The sequence below is a fragment of the Sebastes fasciatus genome, chromosome 2 (assembly GCF_043250625.1).
Source record: "Sebastes fasciatus isolate fSebFas1 chromosome 2, fSebFas1.pri, whole genome shotgun sequence".
NCBI lineage: Eukaryota > Metazoa > Chordata > Actinopteri > Perciformes > Sebastidae > Sebastes > Sebastes fasciatus.
In genome coordinates this window covers 33,368,953-33,393,449 of record NC_133796.1, presented here as the reverse complement: position 1 = coordinate 33,393,449, position 24,497 = coordinate 33,368,953, and the positions used below count along the sequence as shown (strand labels likewise).

Sequence of the window (24,497 nt, the reverse complement as noted above, 5' to 3'; positions counted from 1 at the left end):
TTTGTCGGAACAAAACGTCTGCTCAGTTGAGACAGTGTGACAGTTTCCTCTCCTGCACGGGTGGTACAGCTGACAGGGGGGGGGGATGAGTGTTGGCTAGCGTAGTGTGTGTGTGTGTGTGTGTGGGGGGGGGTGTGTGGGTGTGTGGGTGACATGCAGGCAGAGGGCCAACGGCAGCCAGTTGGAGAAGTGGGTGCCCATCTCGGTTGGCATGCAGGGCCGTGTACCTGCTGCTGTCCAGAGACAGCTGTAACGTAGCCACCCGTGGCCGTGCAATCAGGTTGGTGGCTACTGAATGCTGATAATGCTGCAGTCTGCGTTTTTCTCCGCCTGGCAGACGGAGCGGCGACCAACCAATCACAGGCATTCCTCAGGAAAATAACTCCGGCCGGTGCCAGAGAAGTAAACAGAGAGCAGGAAAGAGCAGGAAGAGAGTGGAGATGTGACAAAGAGAGGATAAAGAGAGACAGAGTGAGGGAGAATGACATGAAGCAAATGGTGACCTTTTGCAAAGATGGATTTGTTTACCAACAAATGTTCTCGCTGTCAACACCTGCTCCAGAGTGACCTTCACGCAGAGACAGCGCTGACGGCGCTCATCTGTTCATCTTTGTGCCCACTCGCCAACGCTGAGTCGTGTCAATTCGACAGACAGCATGAGCCATGTTTTCTTCCGTCTGTGTCGATGCACGAAGATCTTTCATTCTTATACGCACACACTCATGATCATTTAATCACTATTAGCTGTAATCATGTGGGCTCAAACAGGACAACACTAACAGGCCATAATTATTCTCTTAATTTATGAGTTGGAGTGATAATTGCATATATAAATTAAGGCTGTCAAAGTTAAGGCGATAATAACGTGTTAACGCAAATTCATTTCCCACCAGCTCGCTGCAAAGGAGGTTAAATAACGCTCCAAAGTTAGGCTAAATTTTGGCGAGGAAAAACTGGCATGGCCATTTTCAAAGGGATCCCTTGACCTCTGACCTCAAGATATGTGAATGAAAATGGGTTCTATGGGTACCCACGAGTCTCCCCTTTACAGACAAGCACACTGACACACTGGCAGCTGTTGTTGCCTGCTGGGCTTGAGTTTGCCATGTTATGATTTGAGCATATTTTTATGCTAAATGCAGTACCTGTGAGGGTTTCCGGACAATATTTGTCATTGCTCTGTGTTGTTAATTGATTTCCAATAATAAATATATACATATATTTGCATAAAGCACCATGTTGATAAGTAAAGAGTAAATAAGTAAGTAAAGTAAATAAGTAAATAAGAGTTTGGACCCATTACAACATTAAACTTCCTTATGTTAAGAGTTGACTTTGGGTCTATCAGTAATCACTGCAGCCACCAGATGGCAGTGTTGAGCTAAAACAGTTCATTCACATCAGTTCATTTTAACAAGCCTGCTGCACCAACAAAATTAAAACAGTTTAAATTAGACCAAGAACAATGTTTTAATGAACTAAACAGACACCTAATTCATTTTGAGTTCACCTCCTCTGTGACATGAGCTGTGTGTGATATCACACCACCACACAGTTCAACCAAATAATAATGAAATCGTATGGTTCTATTCGTCGGAGAATGTGGGATTTTATGAAGGTTTGAGCTAAAGAAAATCAAAAATATGAATGAAAATATCTAAAAGTTAAAATGATTACAGAGCGTAATGCACATCACCTGAACCCTCCTACTCTTCAGTCATTTAAAAAAAGGCTTGAGTCTGGATCCTGTCTGTGTGGAATAAATCATGATTTATAAATGAGTTTCACTCAGACAGGACCACTCCCCTGTTTCGAAACAAAAAAACAACAGTGTCTGCTATCTGAATCTACTGCATGATTGGGATTTATTGTCCAAACCTTTGCTTCAAGATTCAAGAGCTTTTATTTAATGAAATGTTGCATGAACAGGATCCTTCCAGTTCTTGTTTTAGTTTAGTGCATTAACCTGAAACTAGTTTATATTTCCAGTCTTGAGGTATATTTCAGGAGAATATGACTTTCGAATTAGAAAGTTTAAGTGCGTTAAACTGTATTTCTGGTACAGGTATTTGTAAGTGTTGTCTTGTATACCTTGTTACTGTATGTTTTCATAGCATATACAACTCAGAAACTGCCTGATATAGGAAAGGGTACCCATATATTATATAAAGTCATAATTCAAACTGTTTGAAAATTGTGTTAAAAAACTATATTAAAGGTCCCATAATGTAACAAGTGAGATTTTCATGTCTTTTATATTATAAAGCAGGTTTAAGTGGTGTATAAATACTGTGAAAGTATCAAAACGCTCAATCCATGGAGAAATACACACAGCCCGTATTCAGAAACTGTGCCTTTAAACGAGCTGTCAGGATTTCTGTAATTTTGTGATGTCACAAATATACAATATAGAGACTATTTAAACATAAACATTAAAATGTGTCCCAGTTTATTTCTGGTTGCGTCTGAAATTCCATACTAACATGCTAAACCTTAGTATAAAACCAATAGTGCGCAAATTGCGTACTATTTCTGGTGAAATATTACAGTATGCAATGCTGGACCCAAACTGTTGCCTAGCAACGCAATTCCGTTGAAATACGCTAAAGCTGGGCGTTTCAGACAGAGGGTGAATACAGGCATATTCAAGCAGACAGTATGAAGAAAATAATGGGTTTTTTGAAGATTACAGCATGTAAACATGTTCTAGTAGAAACATAAAATACAAGTGTGAACCTGAGCATAATATGGGACCTTTAAGTTATTATTTTGCTGACTGTATAGGTCATGAACCTCTTGATAATAACTTAAGTATTGTCCTGATGCTTTGAGAAACAAATCCGCCTCCTATCCATTTTTGTTGGAGTAGCTCTAGATGTGGTGTGTGTGCACACGTACACATATACAGTCTCAATCTCTATGTGTGTGTTTAATTATTAAGTGTTTGTGTTGTCTGGAAGGAAGCTCGGCTCTAACAACAGGAGACTGAAGTGGACACGTGATGTAAAGCTGACTGAACAGAAGTTGCTGCTTCAGCTTTTGATGCCATCACACAGTAGTATGTTGTACAAAGATGTAAAAGTAAATCATCCCGATGAAGACTCTTGCTACTGCATCGACTGTTTTTAAGTGAATCCACATATTTCAAAGAGTCAACCAGCGGAATGACACCATGACTTCCTGCCACCCTCTCACCTCAACAGTTGATTTTCTCATGCACCCAGACTATTTGTCACCACGGTGACGTTGTGGTTTGTGAAGTGCCTCACCGGTTGTTCAGCTCTCTTCACCTTAAAGGCATCAGAACAAAGACTCACATTCATATTCAAAGCCATGTCGTGCGTCCGTGACAGCATAATGGTTACAGTTTGAATTAGCTTAAAACATAGAAGTGAAGAGCCAACAGAGTGTCTGCTGTAGGCCTGTAATTACAGTTTCTGTCTGCTTCTGATGACAGCGAGGAAATCCCCCAACTACAGAAGAAACCAGACAGAGGAGTCTAAAACCTGAGAGGGCTGTAATAACTGTAATAAACACATTTCACGCTAACAAAACTTGTTACGCTATAAAATCAAATGAACACAGTAATTAATCTGATTTCCAATGTTGAATCTGAGAAGCAGAATAACCGTGACGGTTACTGAAACACAGATGTTGTTTGACATTAAAGATTTGTAGGTAACACTTTATAATAACTTTTTTACTAATGTAATCCGAATGTAATTGTTAAAGTCTCCTATCAGCTAAGATACAATATATAATTTATAAACTAATTATTCATATTACACAAACTAATGATAGAATAACAAATTATAGCATTGCTAATAATTACTAAACATTATTAATTATCATTTTGTTGTTTGTTAACAGTAAAATAACTATCAACTAAGTTTAATTAACTATCAATTTACCATTTATTAATGATAGTTATTATAAAGTGTTACCGTTATTTGTAAAACCCAGCTTCACTTTCCTTGTTAATCGGCCCCATTATCACCACGAGATTATTATTAGACCAATAATAATAAACAAAAATATTAGGCATCACATCAACTCTTTATAGGCAGAGAAAAATAAAGGGTATAATTTTATACAAGACATCTAACAAGACCAATTCAGAGCACAAATACATAAATCACAACTAATAATAACGATTACAGTGAACAATTTAAACAAGGGGGGGGGAAAGCACAAGCACTATAACTTGAAGAGTGTATCAAAATTTGCTTGCAAAATATTCCCTACTGGGTACTTACATTGACCACGGGGGTTCAAGAGCCCATTAGGGTCAGGACTGCTGCGTTCAAGGACACTAGAAGCTCTACAGAGAGCTGTGTTGTCTCAGATTGGTAGATGCTACTGTCTCTGAAACAATCCCACATTATAGTTTGAAAAGTCATCATCATTTAATAGAAATCAAAAATCTACCGGCTTTAAAGGGGAACTACACCCATTTTCTAAATTCATACATGTTATTCATATGGTCTAAGACAGTCCAAAAAATGTTAGTAGATATGAACAACTCTCTCCCAAATCCAAAAACTAGAGGCTAAAACTCAAACTTGGGATGTCATAGGGTATAAAGTGTGGAGCTGCTCCATAGACAATGAATGGGGAAAGATGACACTGAGAGCACCCAGAGGGATGTTCTGAGTATACGGGACATTTTCTGTTTCACAAATGAGAACACTACGCTTCACGTCGGGGTGCTGCATCGCCCTGTCGAGGTTTAGTCCTAGGTCTTCCGGTTTCCCATTTTGAATGATGAATACAGACTACCACAAACCGCTGGTGTGGGGAGTTATTTCCTCTCACGCAGGCGCAGAAGATACGTGCTAACTGACTGTCAGCTGTAGTCTTTACGATGTGTTCAAGTGCAACTTTTTGGCCAAAACAAAGGAGACGTAACAGGCGGCCTTCATCGCTGGTAATTCTCTGATGTCGGATTGGTGTATCTGGGGCTTTACTTAAGGAATCAATAATTTGACACAAAAACTGTCCGCCAGAGACCGACATCAGAACTGCGCCCATAGCAACGGTCTGTTATAAAGACATAGTAGACCGTAGAACCCCATGATTGACCAATCAGAATCGAGTATTAAACAAAGCCGTGTAATAAAATAGAATAAAGCTCATTTGGGTATAAAAAAGAAAACAAACACTCTGTGGGTCCACATAACCAGTCTCTCATTCATTGTCTATGAAGCAGCTCCAGACTTTATACCCTATGACATCACAAGTTTGAGACTTACTTCTCTGGTTTCTAGCTTTGAGAGAGAGAGTAGCTCATATTCACAAATATTGATTGAACTTTCCAAGGCCATGGAAATAACATACTGGATTTCTTAATTTAGGTGGTGTTCCCCTTTAACAGTAAAATCTTATGGCTTTGCTCTTCTCTTGAGTCCCTAAATGTTAAAGATTAGCACCACTGGGCTGGCATTAACATCAAAAGCTGGGTTCATGTAAATAAGTACTGTAAAAGGATTCAGATATTGTCCGTGTTCACCCACTGTGTCTTTGTCTAGTGTTATAGAGCCAGAAGGAAATCAATCCACTTCCACCACAGTGGGTGGCTCAAAGGGAACGGGACCAAAGCTGAGACTTTTCTGTTTCAGCAAAAGCCACATTTTCTCTTTGAGCCTCTTTTTTTGTTCTCCGGTTTCCAAAACCATCAACAATATAAAGGTTAACGGTCACATTATAACACATGTATGTACTACATGTACATAGACCTAAAAATAAACAAAAAGGGGACATCAGATATTGAGAAGCTACTGTTATTTACATGCCTCTATCTGTCTAAACATTTCCCTTTGTAAAAAGCTGTGCTTTGTACTGAAACGTCGTCTTCACGGGTAGAAAAATACAAGGTTTGTATCTCCAGACCTGCTAGCAGTATTTTCTGTCATGTCATGCAAAACACTTGGAGCGGACAGAGCCGTCGACACATTACCGCCCTACAAAAATAATTGGTAGCAAAATAGACTTTACAGTCTCGAGAGTCATGCGTCTTTTCTTTTCTGTACATAGTTCAGCTGTTTTGTTTTTACGGTCCTGAGTGTGCAAAAAGTCAATATCACTGATGGCTAAAAATAAGACCAATGTTATGGACTGCTGAGAGAGAAAATTAAAAAAGCAAAGGCATCTTCCTGCTCTCTTTACATAGCCGTCTGCAGACTACTCATATCGCACACAACTACATTTTGTGTGGTCAATGTATAATTTAACTAAAAGTTTGCAGAATAGTACAGTATGTGAGATGTTTTCAAGTCCTGTGTAAATGCCTATCGTAATACTACACAATACAATGCTGCAAAATTATATTGCAAATTGGCAAAGCTTCCTGAATTTAACCCAGGATATATTTCATATAACCTTCTGACAAAACCTATTGCAGCTGTGGACTACAACTGCCATTTGCCAACATTGCTTTACTAGAATATTAACATTTTACAAAGTGCATCATCCTCCTGATGACATTTGATGACTGTCTTTAAGTACTCATATATGGGATTAAAGAGTTATAACTCCTGTCTGCTTAATCTGCAAGGACCAGTGTGTAACAATTAGGGGGATCTATTGGCAGAAATTGAATATAATATTGATAAGTATGTTTTCTTTAGTGTATAATCACCTGGTAATAAGAATCGTTGTGTTTTCGTTAGCTTAGAATGAGACGTTTATATCTACATAGGACGCAGGTCCTCTCCACGGAGTCCACCATGCTTCTACAGTAATCCAGAACAGACAAACCAAACACTGTTAACTTTTCCTACTTGGGCTGGAGTCGATAACGTTACGGCCCAAGCAGGAAAAGTTAACAGTGTTTGGTTTGTCCGTTCTGGGCTACTGTAGAAACATGGCGGTGTAACATGGCAGACTCTGTGAAGAGGACCCGCTCCCTATGTAGATATGAAGAACTCATTCTAAGCTAACAAAAACACAACGATTCTCAGTTTCAGGTGATTATACACTAAATAATACATAGTTATGAATATTATATTACAAATAGTTCCCTCGAAATATTACACACTGAACCTTTAAGTATAACGGAATTCTTGCTTTTTGTTCCTGTGTGAAACCCAAACATCTGTCCTGAAACACTGTGTTGTTTGCCTCGTCAGAGTAACATAGGCTGCATATGACAGTATGAAAACCTAAACAAATGTGCTTGTACTCGGCTTACACTATATTCCTTCACACAGTGTTTACAAATGGCGGTTTACATTATATTATTCATTTTCAATCTGTCTCACTGGGCCACATTTGTAAATGTCTTCATAACCTATCAAATGCCCTGATACAGAAACAAAGTCAAGTGAAATGCATTTAACATGATCTTTTACATGCTTTACAAAATTGTTATTAATGCTTAAAAAAGTTCATTTTTTTATATCCGCTGTTTACTTTAACATCTGTACAAAGAAAAAAAAGTAAAAATCATGAAATTTAAACAAAAGAGGAAAGAAATAAGAATCTCTTAATTGAAAAAAAACAAAAAAAACCTCCTCCCATTGCTACAGCCTTTCTGGCACTCTGCCATCATAATAATCCTGGACAAAATGCTGAGATCATACTAAAATGGTACTGCTTTAATGCACTTGTCCCCTTTTGCCACAAACAACATGTATATAAAAAGTGCTACTGACAGCTGGTGGGGAGGAAGGACTAAGTTACAGATTGGCTGAATGAGGGGGCTCGTCGTCTTTGTGTAGCCGTTCTTGCCTGCATGCAGTCTGTGTGTGTGTTTAGTCACTGACGGGAAGTGGGTGGATGAAGGGTTTCCCTAGGAGACGCTGGAGCAGCGGATGCTGGGGGAGCCCATTTGTGTGAGCACCTTGTCGAGCCACTGCAGGGGGCCGTTCAGGTGCAGCTCGATCCAGCAGGGGGTGCTGGTCACCGTCTGTCGCCTGAGAGAGACGCGAGGAGAGCAGAAACAGATGTTGAGTACACAGAGAGAGATGTTTAGAGCCAAGTCAAGTTTCAGCAACGTCAAACTACTCCAGTTTTCATTTTAGCTCCAATGTACGGCAAGAAGCTGCCTGCAGAAAGCACAAAAAACTGGAAGAATGCAGATTTCTGAGTTATACCTTTAATACATTTTAATGCCTGTTAAGACTGAATTTAAAACGATAACTTTGGTAGTTTGCGACATATCACAACAAGACTTCTTTGAGCGAGACGCACAATAACAAACAGATCGGATCAAGCGAAACGTAAGAAAAACGTTTCATTTCTCTGTAGGGTCCTTTCCATAATGTCAGACACTTATAACAGCAACAATCAGAGCCTGTCAGTGGCAAAAATAAGCACTTTTAGTGGACGTAAACTGTCGGTACCAGGTTGCCCCAAATGATTACATTACAGCTTGTTTAGCGGCTGCAGCGTTCTCCCTCAATACTGGACCAGTTTCAAAAAGTGTTGTCTCCATTAGTCACTTAGACACAAAAACATGGGGAAATAGGGTCTACGTTGGAAAATACCGAAGTCATCCTTTAAGCCTAGAGTGTGAAATGATAAAACAATCTTCTCTTTTCTATTTGTGGTGTCATCTTTTTCACTTGGGATTGAAATATCATATAGATATGATCTACTGTATATTTCACGTCTACAATAATTGTGTTTTATTTGGGTCTATCTTATCAATGCCTCACCTACATAGTGATGAGCTGAACCAGAATAAATATGATGACCTGAGCCTCTATGTCTCTCTAGAGTTTGAATATTGCTTAAGAAAATTATTTTATGCGTGTCATACTGAAACTGAAAACAGGAAGTTCTGTTTCATAAACATTTGTTAACTTTGTTCTATATACCTCTGAAAAACCTTAGGTAGTATAAAGTGGTGATAAGGTTTCTCCACTTACATGTCTTTTCTTTTGTTCTTGAAGAAGAAAAACTTTAGAAGAGGCAATATAAACAAAACTTTTCCAGACATCCAACCTCTTGATCTCCATATCCTTTACCGCTACCCTGATTCCCCACGGCCTTCATACAAAAACCCTTACTGCTTTTCACAGAGGAGAGGAGAGGTAAACGTGTTCAAAGTAATATAATGTATGAGTGGAGTTAAAGGTACAGTGTGTAGGATTTGGATCAAACTTTATTTATATAGCACCTTTTGAACAAATGAAATGCACTTGAAAGTGCTTTACAAGCAACTGACAAATGTCATAATGATCAACAGTTACTCAAAGTAGTAAAATGTTGATAAAAAAAGAGTAAAAAATTATAAAACACTAATAAAAGCCAGACTAAATAGATGGGTTTTTAGTTTATCTTTAAACTTCTGGTGTGGTTGCAGATTGCAACCAACTGAGAACCCCTCCGCTCATTCTTTCCTTTCCAAGACTGCGGTAACGTGAGCCGCCGAGTGCAAAGCGTGGGACGCTGTTCACCTCGCCCAGAGGCTATCCTTACCATAATAACACTACTTTAGGAGCAACGGATGTCAGACAGCAGCTGGCGGTACAGTACCACGGTTTTGCACTCTGCAGCTCAAAAGCAAGTCAGAGAACTACGGTGGCTTTCAGGTAACATAATTTTGAAAGTCTCTCTCTAGAGCCAGAGTTTGGTTTGTATGTTCTGGGCTACTGTAGAAACATAGTGGAGCAACATGGTGGACTGCGTGAAGAGGAACCGCTCCCTATGTAGATATGAAGGGCTCATTCTAAGCTAATGAAAACACGATTCTTAGTTTCAGGTGATTATACAGTGATGAAAACATAGTTATGAATATTATATTCAATTTTTGCTAATAGATCCCCCTAAATGTTACACTGGTCCTTTAAGTGACAGCTCTCATACCTAATGTGCCTGATGAAAGACCAACATTGGCTGCCGAAAACATTGCAGACACTGTATTACAAACAGCTGTTTGTATGGGCTTTAAAAAAAAAAAGGATTCGATTTCCAAAAGGATTGTGGTTTCAGTGTGCCTCCACCATTCAGTCATTTCTGCCACTGTGCTCTGCTATTGACACGTTTCTGTTGTTTTCTTCTTCTGACAAATCATGCAAAACTGAACATTTCATTTGGTTAAAAGTGATGAACTAAACCCCATGTTTTGAGGCGGCTTGAATGAGGTAAGTATCTAAAGCAACTAACACCATAATCTCTCAGTAAATGCCAAAAACAACAGCAGGCAAAATGTATCCTATATGTTGTTATACATCTAATTTATGCACTGATGAGCCAGATGAACAGAGACACCAGCTGCGTGATTTCCCTGTGGTTTATATGGTTGGTTTCATGATTGCTGGCACTAAAGCTGCAGTCTGAATAAATTAGGTACAGCAATTATATGTTTTTCCATTCATCTTTCCATTCGTCTGTTTATATTTTGTTGTCTATTTCTTTCAGTGGATTAAAAAAGGACAGGTAAAAGAGACAAAAGAGTTAAAAAAAAAACAGCCAAGAGTCAGCATGGGAAAAGACAGAGAGAGTGATGTGTGGGTGGAGGCCTGTCTGGTCCAGTAACCTGAATCCTGTTTTTAACTGTCTCCACATGTCAGCGTTTGGTCTGCACAGGACTGGTGAGCAGTCGCTCCCAGCACAAAGGTTTCCCCCTTGAGGAAACCTCCTGTGCAGAGCCAACTTTCAGCCAATCACCGGCTCCCCTTTTATTCCGTCGCCTCCTCTCTTACTATCAGTGAGTCAGACAGTATGGAAAACAGGGAGGGGATGGAAGTGGGAAAGTCTGACGTCTCTTTTTGACAAAGCACATGTGTGTTTGTTTAAAAATAGTCTGGCATGCCAACAGGGGCCTGTTTCTATTGATGAGGGCTCGGCGACGTCACACACCGGATCCACCAGAGTGTGAGCAGATGCCTGAGAGAAGGGGCGGCTGGATTGTGGGATGTGATTCACAGCCTGTTTGTTTATATTGTCTGTGTTTACATAAGGGCTTGCTAAGGACTTCATCTTTTGCACAACAGTGCTTAAAATGTTTCTGACAAGTTGGTTGTGGGTTTTATCATCTGTTACGCAGTTCAGCTCTGTAGCGGTTTACCGTTTGGGAAATGAGTGAGTGGTTATCAGCAACCCAAAGCTGATCTGTGACGGCAGCTTACCTGTACTCGGCTCCCCAGCCCTTGACGAAGCTCATGCGGATGGTGCACATCCTGGTGAGTTGGTACACAGCCTCAAACCCCTGGTTGACTGACTGGGCCAGCAGGGCAGCAAACTCCTGGTTGTTGAAGATCTTCAGGTTACATCCTGGAGGTAACAACCAACACACAACCAAAAGTTAGGGCACAACAACGGGTCACAATCACTTTGGTTTTACTGTATTTATGTACATAGGACTGGGGACAGCTTCAGGGGAGGTTTGGCTTAAGGCCCTGAGACACCAGTGAGCGTCTGTCGACCTAGTTTTTGCAGTGTTTCCCGCACTATTGGCTCGAGTCTGTGTTGTTGTTTTTTTGGCCGATTCAGCATTTTGAATCGGTGGTGGCAGCCATCGGTGAGAGAAATCACTCTGATTGGCTGTTCAGCTTGAGCGAATAAGTGCATGAGAAGAGAAACGGACGTGAGGAAAGCAAGCAAACGAGTAAAGTCAAGAGGAAAAACACAGAAGGCTCTTCTCATTTTTCATCTTCATCTCATCTGATCATTCCAATACATGGATATTTTCACAGCGACATGGCCATCTGGAATGAAACTAAGTGGTGAGTGAGAGTGGTGTGAAAATGGTCAGCAAACTCGGCTTTGTTTCATGTACGTACAGTATCATAACAACAGCTTGCAGTCTTTGGACTTCAGTTTTCCTGTTCTGAATAACGAATACAGACTACTGCCCCCTGCTGGTGTGGAGAGTTATTTCCTCTCACACAGGCGCAGAACGTACATGGTAGTTAGCTGTTCAAGTGCAACTTTTTGGCCAAGACACATGCTGTGTTCACACTACGAGCAACAACGCAACATTCTACAAGTCAGCTTCAAGTAAGCGCCAATAGAAGCCGGTGACATGATGCTATAAACTGACGCCCGACACTTGTCGCTGCATGATGGGTGTGAAGCGCTACAAACTGAGGTTGAGCTAGTCTTGAGCGCTTGAGCAACACTTCAAAGGCGTCTCTCCGACAATGTAGCTGTCCACGCTGGCCGTTTTGTTGCTCGTAGTGTGAATGTAACAACAGGCAACGTGAGGCGACTCAGCGGTAAGTATTCGTCGCCGCTAGTTCTCCGATGTCCGTTTGGTGGGTCTGGGCCTTTAAGGGGGAGCTCATTGTATGAAACTTTTTGTGGCTCCAGAGGGAGCTGAAATCTGATAAATTGCATCAGGTGATGTCACACTGCATCGTGGGTAATTGAGGCACCAGGTTTTGACAAGAATGCGGGAATAAAAAAGATTATGTTTCTGGTTCTGCTGAATCGATTTTAACTGTCCATCGTGTGTCCAACAATGTTATAGGAGTGCAACCGTTAAATCAGTGGAGCATTCTTTTAAACATGGTGAGAACTGTGGATGAAAGTTGAAAATATAAGAACGGAGACAGCTGGTCTGAATGTTACTGTGCTTCTACAATGGTCTTTTTTCACCCTCAATTTATTTATCCTAATCTGACAAACAAATCATGCTTTAATAAAGTGGTCTTATTTTCTTCGAGCATAGATGACACTTGCGCAAGAAATATAATACAGTGATCTTAATGAAGCAAAGAAGATATGCATGTGCATCCTCTATGATAATCTGACGGCATTCAATTCTGACTTGTGTTGAAAGTGTTACAAGACCTAATAAGATTGCAGTCATGACGTGACTTCAGACGTGAAACCAACATATAAAACTGCTATCACATTTAAGTAAAGAGGTGCCGGTCTGAAAGGGCCATTGGTGACAAAACAAAATGCAGCGGTGCTCGTGTAAACATCTTGCTTCTGTCAACAAACCTCTATTAAGACTTATAGATGTGTTGTGTTCAGGGAAAACTTGTAACACTCCTCACGCTTTTACAAGTCATGTGGTAAAAGTAAACAGACCACTGTGGAGTGGAAAAACATTTATATTTAACCTGACTACACTTTAGCCAGAGAGGACATTCCTGAACTGGTGGAGTAGGAAAAGTGAAGGGTTAGATGTTTCTATGATAAAAGAAATCTGCTCTGAATCATTCTTTTTAAAGAATTAACTTACAGTAACTTAGATTAATCCCAACTTGGCTACCAAAACAGTTCCTCCAATGACAGTTTTGCCACAGGCATTCAAAGTGCTTGAACTGGAGAATTTTTGGCAGCAGAAAGTCGCTGACAAACACACATAGTTGTCTCCAGAAGTTTATTACTTCCCCAACGGCTACACTCAGCTGTGAAAGTTACAGGGCTCCAAACTAACTTTTGGTTGTGTTGGTTGTGTTGGTTGTGTTGGTGCGCCTAACCTTTTCATTTAGGGTCACCAACAGTAAATTTAGATGCACCCAAAATCCAGAGTTAGGAACAACACAACTTCATACTGGACTTACTTTTATGAACACAATGAGAAAAGGCGTCTCCGTCAGCTTGATACATACCTGGAGGGATCTTGCAGACTGTGGCAGGGTGCCAGCCATAACGTTGGTTACAGTTGGGGCTTTGGACAAAGATGGCGCTGTCGCTGAGACACTCTGCGAACACTTCTCCTCCGATGTAATACAGCCGCACACCACGGCCTTGAAGAAAATAGAGACAGAATAAACTCCTCAGATATAACACCACAATGACATGATTAGTAATTATAAAATGTAGAGTAATGTCTTATTTGGAATTGGTATAAAAAATGAGCATTATATGATTATAAATGAATTATCATATGTGCACTAAATGAAGTCGTACCAATATGTCTGCGCGTTAACTCCACAGCTGCGTTGCGGTTGACGTTGGACAACAGGCCCAGGCAGAAACGCTCTGAGTTGGAGGGGTCCGTGAAGCCATCCACCGTCAGCGAGGGCTGTGAGGCGTGGAAGGTCTCTCCTACCCGCTGGTTCAACTCGTAGTAGGAAATAGAGCACCAGAAGGCCGGCTCGCAGTATGTCACTGGTTGAAGGTCTGACACAGAGAGACGGAGAAAGGTACAGTTTGCTTTCATCAAACTGACAGAGAGACTAGTGAATGGAGTACAACAACGTAGATAGCAGGGTGGCTGTGAATGGACGGAATTGTGCAGATCAATAAGAAATTCAATGCTTGAAATAATACAGGAAGAAAGAAATGGGTAACAGGAGACAGGAGTGAAGGTTAACAGGATAAGAAGTGGGTGTATCGGAGGAATAATGGCCAGAAAACAGAATAGATGGGAGAGAAAATGAAAACCAGAGCAACCGAAGCAAAGAAATGTGGGGAGAAAAGGGGCTGAGGTGGATATAGAGGGGGAAGAAAAACACAACCAGCGAAAACATTAGGCTGAGCTTGCGTCACAAAATGTCAAACCCATACACTGTTTCCCAGAAGCTTTCACCAGACAAAATGTGGAAACTCAACCCTCGCTGGTGAGATGCTGGAGCCAAAATGGCCAAATTACAGGCTTATCCCTGATAATTTTCAGAAACTTCAACTGGTTCTGGTAATTTAGTTTTTTCCCCTCAACATGGCCACTCTCTAACAACCTCAACATTTTGTTCTTGGCTTTGAAGTTCAGAACAGTGCAGGATGACGCTGCCAAATGAAACTGGTGTGATTTTGTTATTTCATCAGAGACTTTCCAGCCAAGCCCCCCCGACGTTTTTCCATCCTGATAGAATAAACGTAGGATATTGTCATTGAAGTTAGTGTGGGCTGAATGGTGTCTTGGCCTGTTCAACAGGGAAGACAAAGGCTTCTTTCATCACCTGGTTTCCTCTTACAAAAATGGAGTTGAATCAAACAGAGAATTCCCAGTGGGGAGACACACTACTGAAAACATTTGTCTGCAAGTGAAGCCAGACAGACAGATAAGTACACAAACACACACTTAACGCACACACACATAAACACAACTTACCTAAGTTGCTGTGTGTGGGTGAAACAGGGTTAGGTGACAGGTTTGGGGAGCTTGTGTCCATGCTGTGGGTCATCTGGTGATCGCTGGTCTCTCCATCCTCACTGAGGTAGCCTGGTGGTGGCGTTTCTGAGACACACACAAACACAGACAACAACTCATCATATTTGGCAAAGTTTCAATAGAGAAATCTGGTGGAAATCTCCGCTGTATATGTATAATAGCTAGCTGACACAACACAAGAAGAAAAGAAGTAAAACAATAAACACCGGCTATCTACAAATAATTAGTTACATAAAATAGATATTAAATACAGCAAAATGCCAGTTCCGACTGCACTATGTCACTGTGGACACCAACAATTTATATAAGGCAATCATTTTCTAACTCTGCACAGTGACAATGCAGGGCTGCTAATAAAGGAGATAAACAAAATAAATAAATAAATACAAATAATATAAAAAATAATATAACTAAATTAGATCAAAATAAATAACATCAACTATGTTGTAACTGTACTTCCACAAACTACTTAACATAAATATTTATTCAATATATATAATAATATATAAAAATAAATTAGATCAAATATGTCATTTTTAACCGCCACAATTTATTGAAAACTCCTAAGACATATATTTCACATTTTGGTAAACTATATTCAATATATTCCAGTCAGTAACTCAGCGAAAACGTTTTATCTCGATTATCTTGTTTTCATAATTGTTGGAAGCCAAAATCGTAATTGAAAATAAAATATGATTAATCACCCGGCCCTAACTGCTTGATCCACGCCCATGTATAATGTTAACAGCTTGACACTGGGTTACTGTGGATAATCGGACTTTGTGTAAAAGATTGTCATAAAAGTCCTGATGTAAAAGGGTAGAGAGCAGGCTGGTACCTGGTATATAGTTGCTCTGAGGCTCAATGCCAGCAGGGAAGTTGGTGTTTTCTGGGATTGAATGGCTGTAGTCATCCAAAGGTGGGAACTCGGTGGGGATTTCTGTGTGTCTGGGCACCAGCACTGGTGGGAGTACTGTATAATGGACATAAAGACAGACACACAAAACAAATAGTTCCTTAGAACATAGCAATAGTGATGGGTTTCATGTCTGGGTAATATAAATAAATATGTAATGCAATGCAATTCGATAACAACACAATAAAATCATGCAATAAAACAATAAAATAGGACAAAGTTACATGCAATAAATGACAGGACAAATATCAGGTTAGCCCTCTAGATAGAAACAAGTCTATAAAAGTGTGTCTTGGAAAAAGGATTATCATTCCACAGAAATTGGCCGGACAGCAAAGTGAAATAAATCTGGACAAACTGTCAAACTTCATCCGTTAAACTCCTGCGATAAACTCATGTTAGAACCGTGATAAAATCTGAAGAGATAAACACCGTACCTGGCGTCTCTACTCTCTGGTAGTGGTACGGGTTGACACACACTTCATCCTTCTTCGTGTGGAAAGCGTACTCGCACAGCTCCACCGCCCGCAGCTCATGGTGGGACTGCAGGTCGGGCCAGCGCCACAGACGGCAGTAGATGACGTGGGGCAAACCTTTTCTGTGGGAGACCTGAAGACGGCCATCCAGAGACCTGCGATGAGGAGAGGAAGAAGCAGAGAGGTTTGTCAATAACCTGAAACCGTTTGTTTCAGATACTGATTTATGTGTTTTCATGCATTTTCAATAGACGAATCCGGGGAAATGCAGGAAGTAAACGTTAGTGGGCTATAGACACTGTCTCGGGACTGCGGTGGTCCCACAAAATAAATTAACTCAATCAACTTACTGTGGCGTTATTGTGAAAAATAATATAACTAACCACGGCAACCTAATGACCACAAAGTAAACATCATTAATCAGTCGGCATCACAGACAGAACAGTTGGTCTATAAAATGTCAGAAAATTGTGAAAAATGTCGATCAATGTTTCCCAAAGCCCAAGATGACGTCCTCAAATGTCTTGTTTTGTCCATAACTCAAAGATATTCATTTTACTGTCATAGAGGTGTAAAGAAACCAGAAAATATTCACATTTAAGAAGCTGGAATCAGAGAATGTAGACTTTTTTTCTTTCTTAAAATGACTCAAACTGAATAATTGATTATTAAAATAGTTGGTTATTAATTTAATAGTTGACAACTAATTGATTAATCGTTGCAGCTCTAGAGGTTATTGTCTCAGGTGTTTGAGATGTTGCTACCCTTTGTTGATTGGTTGTTACAGGTGCTTTAGTATAAACATGTATTTTTTCAAATTGGAAACTGAAACCTGATGAAGGTCCATGACCAAAATGTAATAGTAATTAACTTGAATACAACCTTTTCTTTCACAATCACAGACAATTCTGTCCTCCACATCACATCAATCACCAAGTGTGGTGTTAACTATTGTTATTGTCTGGTCTCTGACCTCGTACTGATGAGGGTCCCAGCTATGTGCATCCTGGTTATGAGGTCTAATAATAAACAACCAGCAATGAGATTTCAGTATGCATAATAGGAATTTTTTTCATTGTGTTGTATAACATCTGCACTCATCTGGTATACAATATTCCTGGCAGGTTGATGATTTAGGCTGCCATATAGTAATGAGCGGTAGTTTGACGCTGCAGGTTGTCATAATGGGGATGCAGCCTGTAATCTCTGAGCACAATGACCCAAAAACACACTCATCACCTTATGCAAGAGGCAATGACCGCATATGTCCCCTCTATCTCTCTGTCTCGCCCACTCACTCTCACACACAAATACAGAGTGAGGGTCAAAGACACAAGCTAAAGCCCTTTAGAAGGACAAACGTCAGTCCACAAATAAAAACAAGGCTGGTTCAACTACTGAAAGCTCAGCAGTGCCCCATCTGGGTCAGCCATTGTACATCCAGCAAGCAGAGAATGCTGTTTTAATTTTTTATGGTAAAGGCTTTCATTCACTGTCACTGTACTTAAAATGGGCTGGAAAGTGTGTGTGTGTGTGTGTGTGTGTGTGTGTGTGTGTGTGTGTGTATGTTGGTGGGAGGGGGGAGGGTGTCTTGAATCTGTAAATGGTGTCTGAGTACTTTAAGTGCACAGAAGCATACAGTTGAAGAGACAGATTATCAAAAGAGGAAAGCTGAAAAACACATCCTTAAAGCCTGAAAGTGAGAGCTGGTGTGTTAATGCCCTCTAGGGCTGAAACTAACGATTATTTTCATTACTGATTAAACTGCCGATTATTTTCTAGATTAATCGATTAATCATTTTGTGCATAAAATGTCGTATGAAAATAGTGAAAAATGTCCATCTAAGTTTCTCAAAGTCCAAGGTGATGTCTTTAAATGTCTTGTTTTGCCAGTCCAAAACCAAAAGATATTCAGTTTAATATGCTATAAAACAGAGAAAAGCTATAATTGAGAGGCTGAAAACAGCATTTTCTGCCATCTTTTTGAATGAAACATTACTTTAACGATGAATCAATTATCAAAATAGTTGGTCATTATTTTTCGGTTGATCGACTTATCGATAAGTCGACTAATCGTTGCAGCCCTAACGCCCTAATCACAAATCTGCAGCCAAAAGCCTAATAAAGGACCACATTTTGTTATAATAAGTCAGTATAATTCAGAAGAACTGTCCTGCACCTTACAAACCTTATATGATAAGATTCCCCTTACAGTGGCAGTCAGGTAACACAGCGAGAGGTTAAGGGGGAGTCCCTTTATAGACGTCTAGTGATTGCTGAAAGCTGTAATTAAGTTGCCAAAGTTTTTCACGGTTTGTAAAAAAGCAGCCATTTCTTGGGGTTTTACACCTTAGTGGTCCAGTAGCCTCCGTTAGAGAAGTGAAAGCAGGGCTGTCCTCAACCATGAAATGCTATAATGGTCAATCAATAACACATAAAACAGCAGTTTTTTTCTCCATAAATGTCACGATATAAACAGAAATGGTGTCTCTGTTTTGTTAAGGGTGTACTGTACCGGCTCTGTTAAAGCTTGTCCTTATTAAAAAGTATTTTTTCAGAGTGAGCCATGGCAACATCATGCAGGTTATCACAGCTGACACATCAAAAAGGGAAGTGAGCAACATAATATTAATACTAATACAGCTATTATATCAAGTCTAAGAACATAATTAGGGATGTCTCATGATAACAAAGTGTCTGATCAAAGACCTCCCAGACGTCAGGCTTTTTAAAATCAAGGACAATCAACAGTGCTCGGCCCACTACTTTGCATTTGATCTCAGTGTTGAGAGAAAACATTCAACAATACGGAGAGATCTGGCTGCTCCCACAAATACAATCTGGATACTTACACAACGTAGACAAATAAACTTGGGTTATTATGCAATCAAGCACAACACCCTACAATAAATACTACCTTTGTAAATGTTAATTTTGTCAACATTTTTGAGTATTTTAACTTTTTGTTAAATGTCTTTGTGAGAGTCTACTTGTGACCGCTGTTCCTCTTTCCTATTGCAGTTTTCCTTTGTTTGGCAAATGTTGGCATTATTTATTGGTGCTGTTTCTGTTTAACACAATGCATCATTTTTTTAAGATTGTGAGTGATGCAAATGCTATTCAGGCTTTTTAGTGCCTCTGTAAGTTTCCTCAGAAGTCCCTGATAGATGTTATCAGACATCCATTAAAGCTAATTGGTATTTGACGATTGACTAATTTTGCAACCTTCTTTTACAGTGTTTGGACAAAATAAAAATAAATATAAAGACATAAAGACAGTAGTGTGGCTGAAACTCACGGTTATTGTCATAGTTGATTAATCTGAACGATTATTAGTTGGTCTATAAAATGTCGGAAAATGGTGACAAATGTCGATTAGTGTTTCCCAAAGCCCAAGATGACATCCTTAAATGTCTTGTTTTATCCATAACTCAAATATATTCAGTTTACTGTCATAGAGGAGTAAAGAAAACAGAAAATATTCAGATTTAAGAAGCTGGAATATGACAAGTTTTGACTGTTTTTCTTAAAAAATTACTCAAACTGATTAATCGATTATCAAAATATTTGGCGATTAATTTAATAGTTGAATACTAATCGATTCATCGTTGTAGCTCTAGTTAGTAGATTTGAAGCAACTCAATCACAGTTACATGAACAAAGGCAGCTACAAAAATGAATCATGGGAAATTGTCCAAAAGTCAGGATGACACGAGGGAAACACATGAAAGAGGCGAAGAGGAAGAGAGATCACATGCAGACTCTCACAACACTAATGGAAACAAGATTTACTTAATAACAGCACAAACGTTGGAACAATACCTCTCTGACAGAATCTACAAAAATGGTGCATTATAATCCTCAAAGAGGTAGTATTTAATGCAGGGTTATTGTGATTATACTGTAAGGTGTTCCATTACTCTTTTGCAGCAGTAAAACATCACTGTAGATGTGTTAAATGGTCAGACAGAGCTGATCTGATGTGAGTGGTATGTGTGTGTTCGGTCCCTGCAGCTGAGTGGGTGTTTGGTGGGGCTAGACGCTGCGTGGGCTGAGACAGACACATGCACAAACTGCAGTGGCATTACTGGCTACTTGGTGTCCTACAGTGCTGACTGTCCTTCTCTTTGTAAAGCCCCTTCCAGTCAGTGTTTTCAGAGAAAGGGCTTACAGTAAAGGAATGGTATGAGTGACTCACACTAATATGTTCAATAGCTGAACTGCACATGTGCAGTGCAATACAATACAGAGGATCTACACTCAACAATGAATATGACTTTATACAGCAGTAACAATGACCAACATCACCAATCCTGAGTAATGCTAGGAAACAGCACTTGGCCATTATTAATTGATTGAATGCATAGGGGTGGGGGAAAAAAATCGATACTGCATACTATCGAGATATTTGGCGTGACAATATTGTATAAATACACGGATGTCAAGTATCGATTTTTATTATATAAACTATTAACCCCTTAAAAATCCGACAGCCCGCCGGCAGGCCTGGCCACTCTTCTGTCTTTCAGAGGTTGTAGCGCGCTCAGTGAAGATACTGGTATCATGTGAAGATACTAGTATCATGTGAAACTAGAAAACCTAATGGTTATTTATTTTTTTGATTGGTACCAATCATGTCATGTTAGCTTGTCTGGAAGAACGCCAAATAAAGCTCCAAATTTATGCAAAATTTTCCATTTTCAAAGGGGTCCTTTGACCTCTGACCTCAAGATAAGTGAATGAAATCTCTGAGATGAAGTGAGTGAGTGAAAACTGTATCTTATTAGATAAAACACATGTTGACAAACTGCATAATTTGAAGTTGAAAAAGGCAATAAACCGCAATATATGGCAATATATCTTATCGCAATACTCAGCATATCGCAAAATGTTTAAAATCGTAATAATATAGTATTGTGATTGAAATATCGTTATAATATCATATTGTGGGGACTCTGGTGATTCCCACCCTTACAGGGGCACAAAAGCAACAGTTCACAAACCAGCCACAATTATCCAAGAAGACAAAGAAAAAGTACCCAAAAACTTACGGCATATGGAAAAAAATGGAAGAAACTTGGAGAGAGATTGATATCAATTTGAACTCAGTGAAACACAGGACAATAGCACAGTACAGATTATCTAGTGTGTGGAGGTTTACGATTAAAATCTCCAACCTCCCGACTGAGCCCCAGACATCACGTTTGATTTCCGTGACAGGAACCTCGACACATCATAAGTTTGAACTAATTTGATGTGTGACATCATGCGATGCAGAGTATTTTCAGTGAGGTCTTAAAAGTCTTGTATTTTGTCTCTGGGCTTTAAGGTCACCTGTGGTGTTCTCTTGTAAACAAACAAAATGTACAATGTATATTCAGTGTTTTTCTTAAAAACACACTGAGTATATCCAAACATGTTGAGTACATTTCCTTCCTCATCAAACATTCAGGAAAGACAGTTTTTTTTAAATACTTTAAATTGTGATTTAGAGCTGCAACTAGTGATGATTTCCATTAGCAATAAACCATGGCAGTTTACTCTCTTATGTAGTAGTTTTACTCAATTTAATTGTATATCTATGGGAAAAAAGAAAGGAAAACCAACAGCAACAGTCAAAGTACCGTGCACATGAAACACCTAGACAGGTTCAAACACTTACTATACCCTCCTCAATCTGAATGACTCATTTTATTGAAGACATTTATGACGGTAAATTGACTGAGACTTATGGGAAAAAACAGTAAAAACCACTCCTGCACCATCAAGCCTCAGCCTGTTTGAGGAAGAGCCAGGCAACCTCAGATCCTGCAAAACACTTGAAAATGATTTGGAGCTCAGAGTGCTTCAGCTATGTAGCGGGGGGGAGGCAGATGGGGGAGAACTATGACCCCAAATTCCCTGCTGGGTGGACATGGGTGGGATCTGAAGGTTTCCAAGAATCCGAGACAGCAGTTTTCAACCTTCAGCACTAGAAACTGGTAAACACAGATCAACACAGACGGATTTTGTTTACAAAGTTATAACTCGTACTAAAAAAAAATAGAAGAAGGAATAAATAAATGTCGTTTTGCTTAAGATATATTGTTTTTCAGTATTGCCTTTGTGTAAAATTGTTTTTCTGTGTGCCTCAAATTAAGCTTTTAAAAAAGCAAACCGAACATCAAAATGAATAGTGCATAGTTTGAGGTTGGATAAGGCCGATTTCAGCACGTGTTGCAAGATAACTGTTTATCAATCCGCAGATTATTTTCTAAATTGTGTCAGAAAACTGTTTCCCAGCATCCTTTGTGACGTCTTCAAATGTCTTGTTTTATCTGATTAACAATCCAAGACCTTTAGATATACAGTTTATATAAAAGATGATATAAAACAGAGAAAGGGAACAAATTCTCACATTGGAGAAGCTGGTAACAATTTTTTTTTTTCAATTTTAATTGTTTTCTTTTCTGTAGATCGACAACAAAACCCTAATAAATAGACTAGTTGTTTCAGTATTTTGCATCTCACAAAACTTATGTAACCTATATATTTGGATGTGATTTCAATTCTAGTTTTTATACCTAAATTTGCAAAGTTCTTCAACGTGATACATTACAATGATTTGAAGTTGAAAATAAAAAGCTAGTTCTAATCATTATTTTCATCATCAAATAACATGCCAATTATGTTCTCAATTAATCGATGAACCGATTGGTCTATAAAATTATTTTTAAAATTCCCATTGAAATTTGTCATCAAATTGATTCTGTTGTCAGACCAACACCCCAAAACCAAAAAAAGATATATAATTTAGTGTCACATAAGACAAATTAAAGCAGCAAATGTTCACAACCGAGAGGCTAGAACAAGGGAATGTTGTGAAAATCAAGATTAATCGATTACTTATCAAAATAATTGCCAATTATTTTTCTGTTGACAGACTAATACATTAATTGTCTAATCTTTTCAGAACTAGTTAATACAAACAAACACTTTCTTTTTTACGTTTACTGCAGGCATGAAAAAGATTACTTATTAACCCAAAGAATAAAAAATATCCAAACCCTCCACTTCTCTGTCTGCATTGATTTGTATTTCCTACTGTAGAGACAACATGTAAGGCTGGTTAAAACATGCTAGTGTCATCTTTAGGTCATCTTGGTTCCCTTTCTGATTGAGAACAAAGTGCCGGCGTGTCTGTCAAGAGACAGTCAGAGTGAAATTGATGTCCAAAAAGGAAAGCGACAAATTGGTATAGATTTTTTGCCAGGGGGGAAATCGTGTCAACATGATTGTGTTTTATGACCCGAAGCTGAGTCTGAACGTGACCTTTATGCCCAACCAGCTCTGTTTGTGTGAATGGTAGGGAGTGCAATACGTGCACACACAAATTCACATATTTAGTAATCATTTGTATAAAGGAGGGGTTTGAATGGAAAAGAGGGAGGACACATGGATGTGACGAATTTTGAAGAGGAGTAGATAAACACATTTTACATATGTGTGTGTGTGTATTTGGCTGACTCATAAAACAGACTCAGACAGAGCAGATTGAGCTTCACTGGGCTGGAGAGGGAGGGGGCAAAACAAACACTGCAGAGCTACGCTCAGAGACACAAACATATACACTGTGTGTGTGTTCAGGTTGGCCATGGTCCGGGCAGTGCTGAACGAACGAACAAACACACACACACACACACACACACAGACACACACACCCTCTCCCTGTGGGCTCAGACCTTTTGACATGGACTTTTTACAACTCTCTGCCAAGCTCCAAACTCAAATGAAAGTCTAAGCTCACTAAAAAGATGCCAGCAAACACTGTGAGGAGCTAAACGCCCTTTAGAGTCTACTTTATTATTTGTTGTTTTCCAGTGTTGGTCATTAGGCTGCTAAACTCTTATGTTTAATCCAAAAATTAAAAGATATTATGCCTGCAAGTGCATGTAAACATCAGGATCTCCAGTCACAATCTGTCCTTTGAGAGCACATGAGGGGGAGGACAAAGTGGATGATGGATAAAGAAAGGAGGGTGCTGCTGGACAATAGGGCTGGCAGACTGTCTCAACAGCTCAGGGCAGCTCAGAGTGTCTGTGAC

General features: G+C 39.5%; 1 protein-coding gene across 1 annotated transcript in view; it reads right to left on the bottom strand.

The window, feature by feature from the left end:
• Nucleotides 1-4,037: 4,037 nt before the first annotated feature.
• The window catches only part of LOC141759091 (mothers against decapentaplegic homolog 3), a 38,464-nt gene continuing 18,004 nt past the window's right edge, over nucleotides 4,038-24,497 (bottom strand). The window contains exons 2-8 of the mRNA XM_074621024.1: nucleotides 16,376-16,569; nucleotides 15,861-15,995; nucleotides 14,960-15,085; nucleotides 13,816-14,028; nucleotides 13,521-13,652; nucleotides 11,076-11,226; nucleotides 4,038-7,913 (exon numbers count right to left, since the gene is read on the bottom strand). Of these exons, the coding sequence (XP_074477125.1) occupies nucleotides 7,790-7,913; nucleotides 11,076-11,226; nucleotides 13,521-13,652; nucleotides 13,816-14,028; nucleotides 14,960-15,085; nucleotides 15,861-15,995; nucleotides 16,376-16,569 (1,075 nt within the window). The 3' untranslated portion in view covers nucleotides 4,038-7,789. The remainder of the gene's footprint in view (nucleotides 7,914-11,075; nucleotides 11,227-13,520; nucleotides 13,653-13,815; nucleotides 14,029-14,959; nucleotides 15,086-15,860; nucleotides 15,996-16,375; nucleotides 16,570-24,497) is intronic.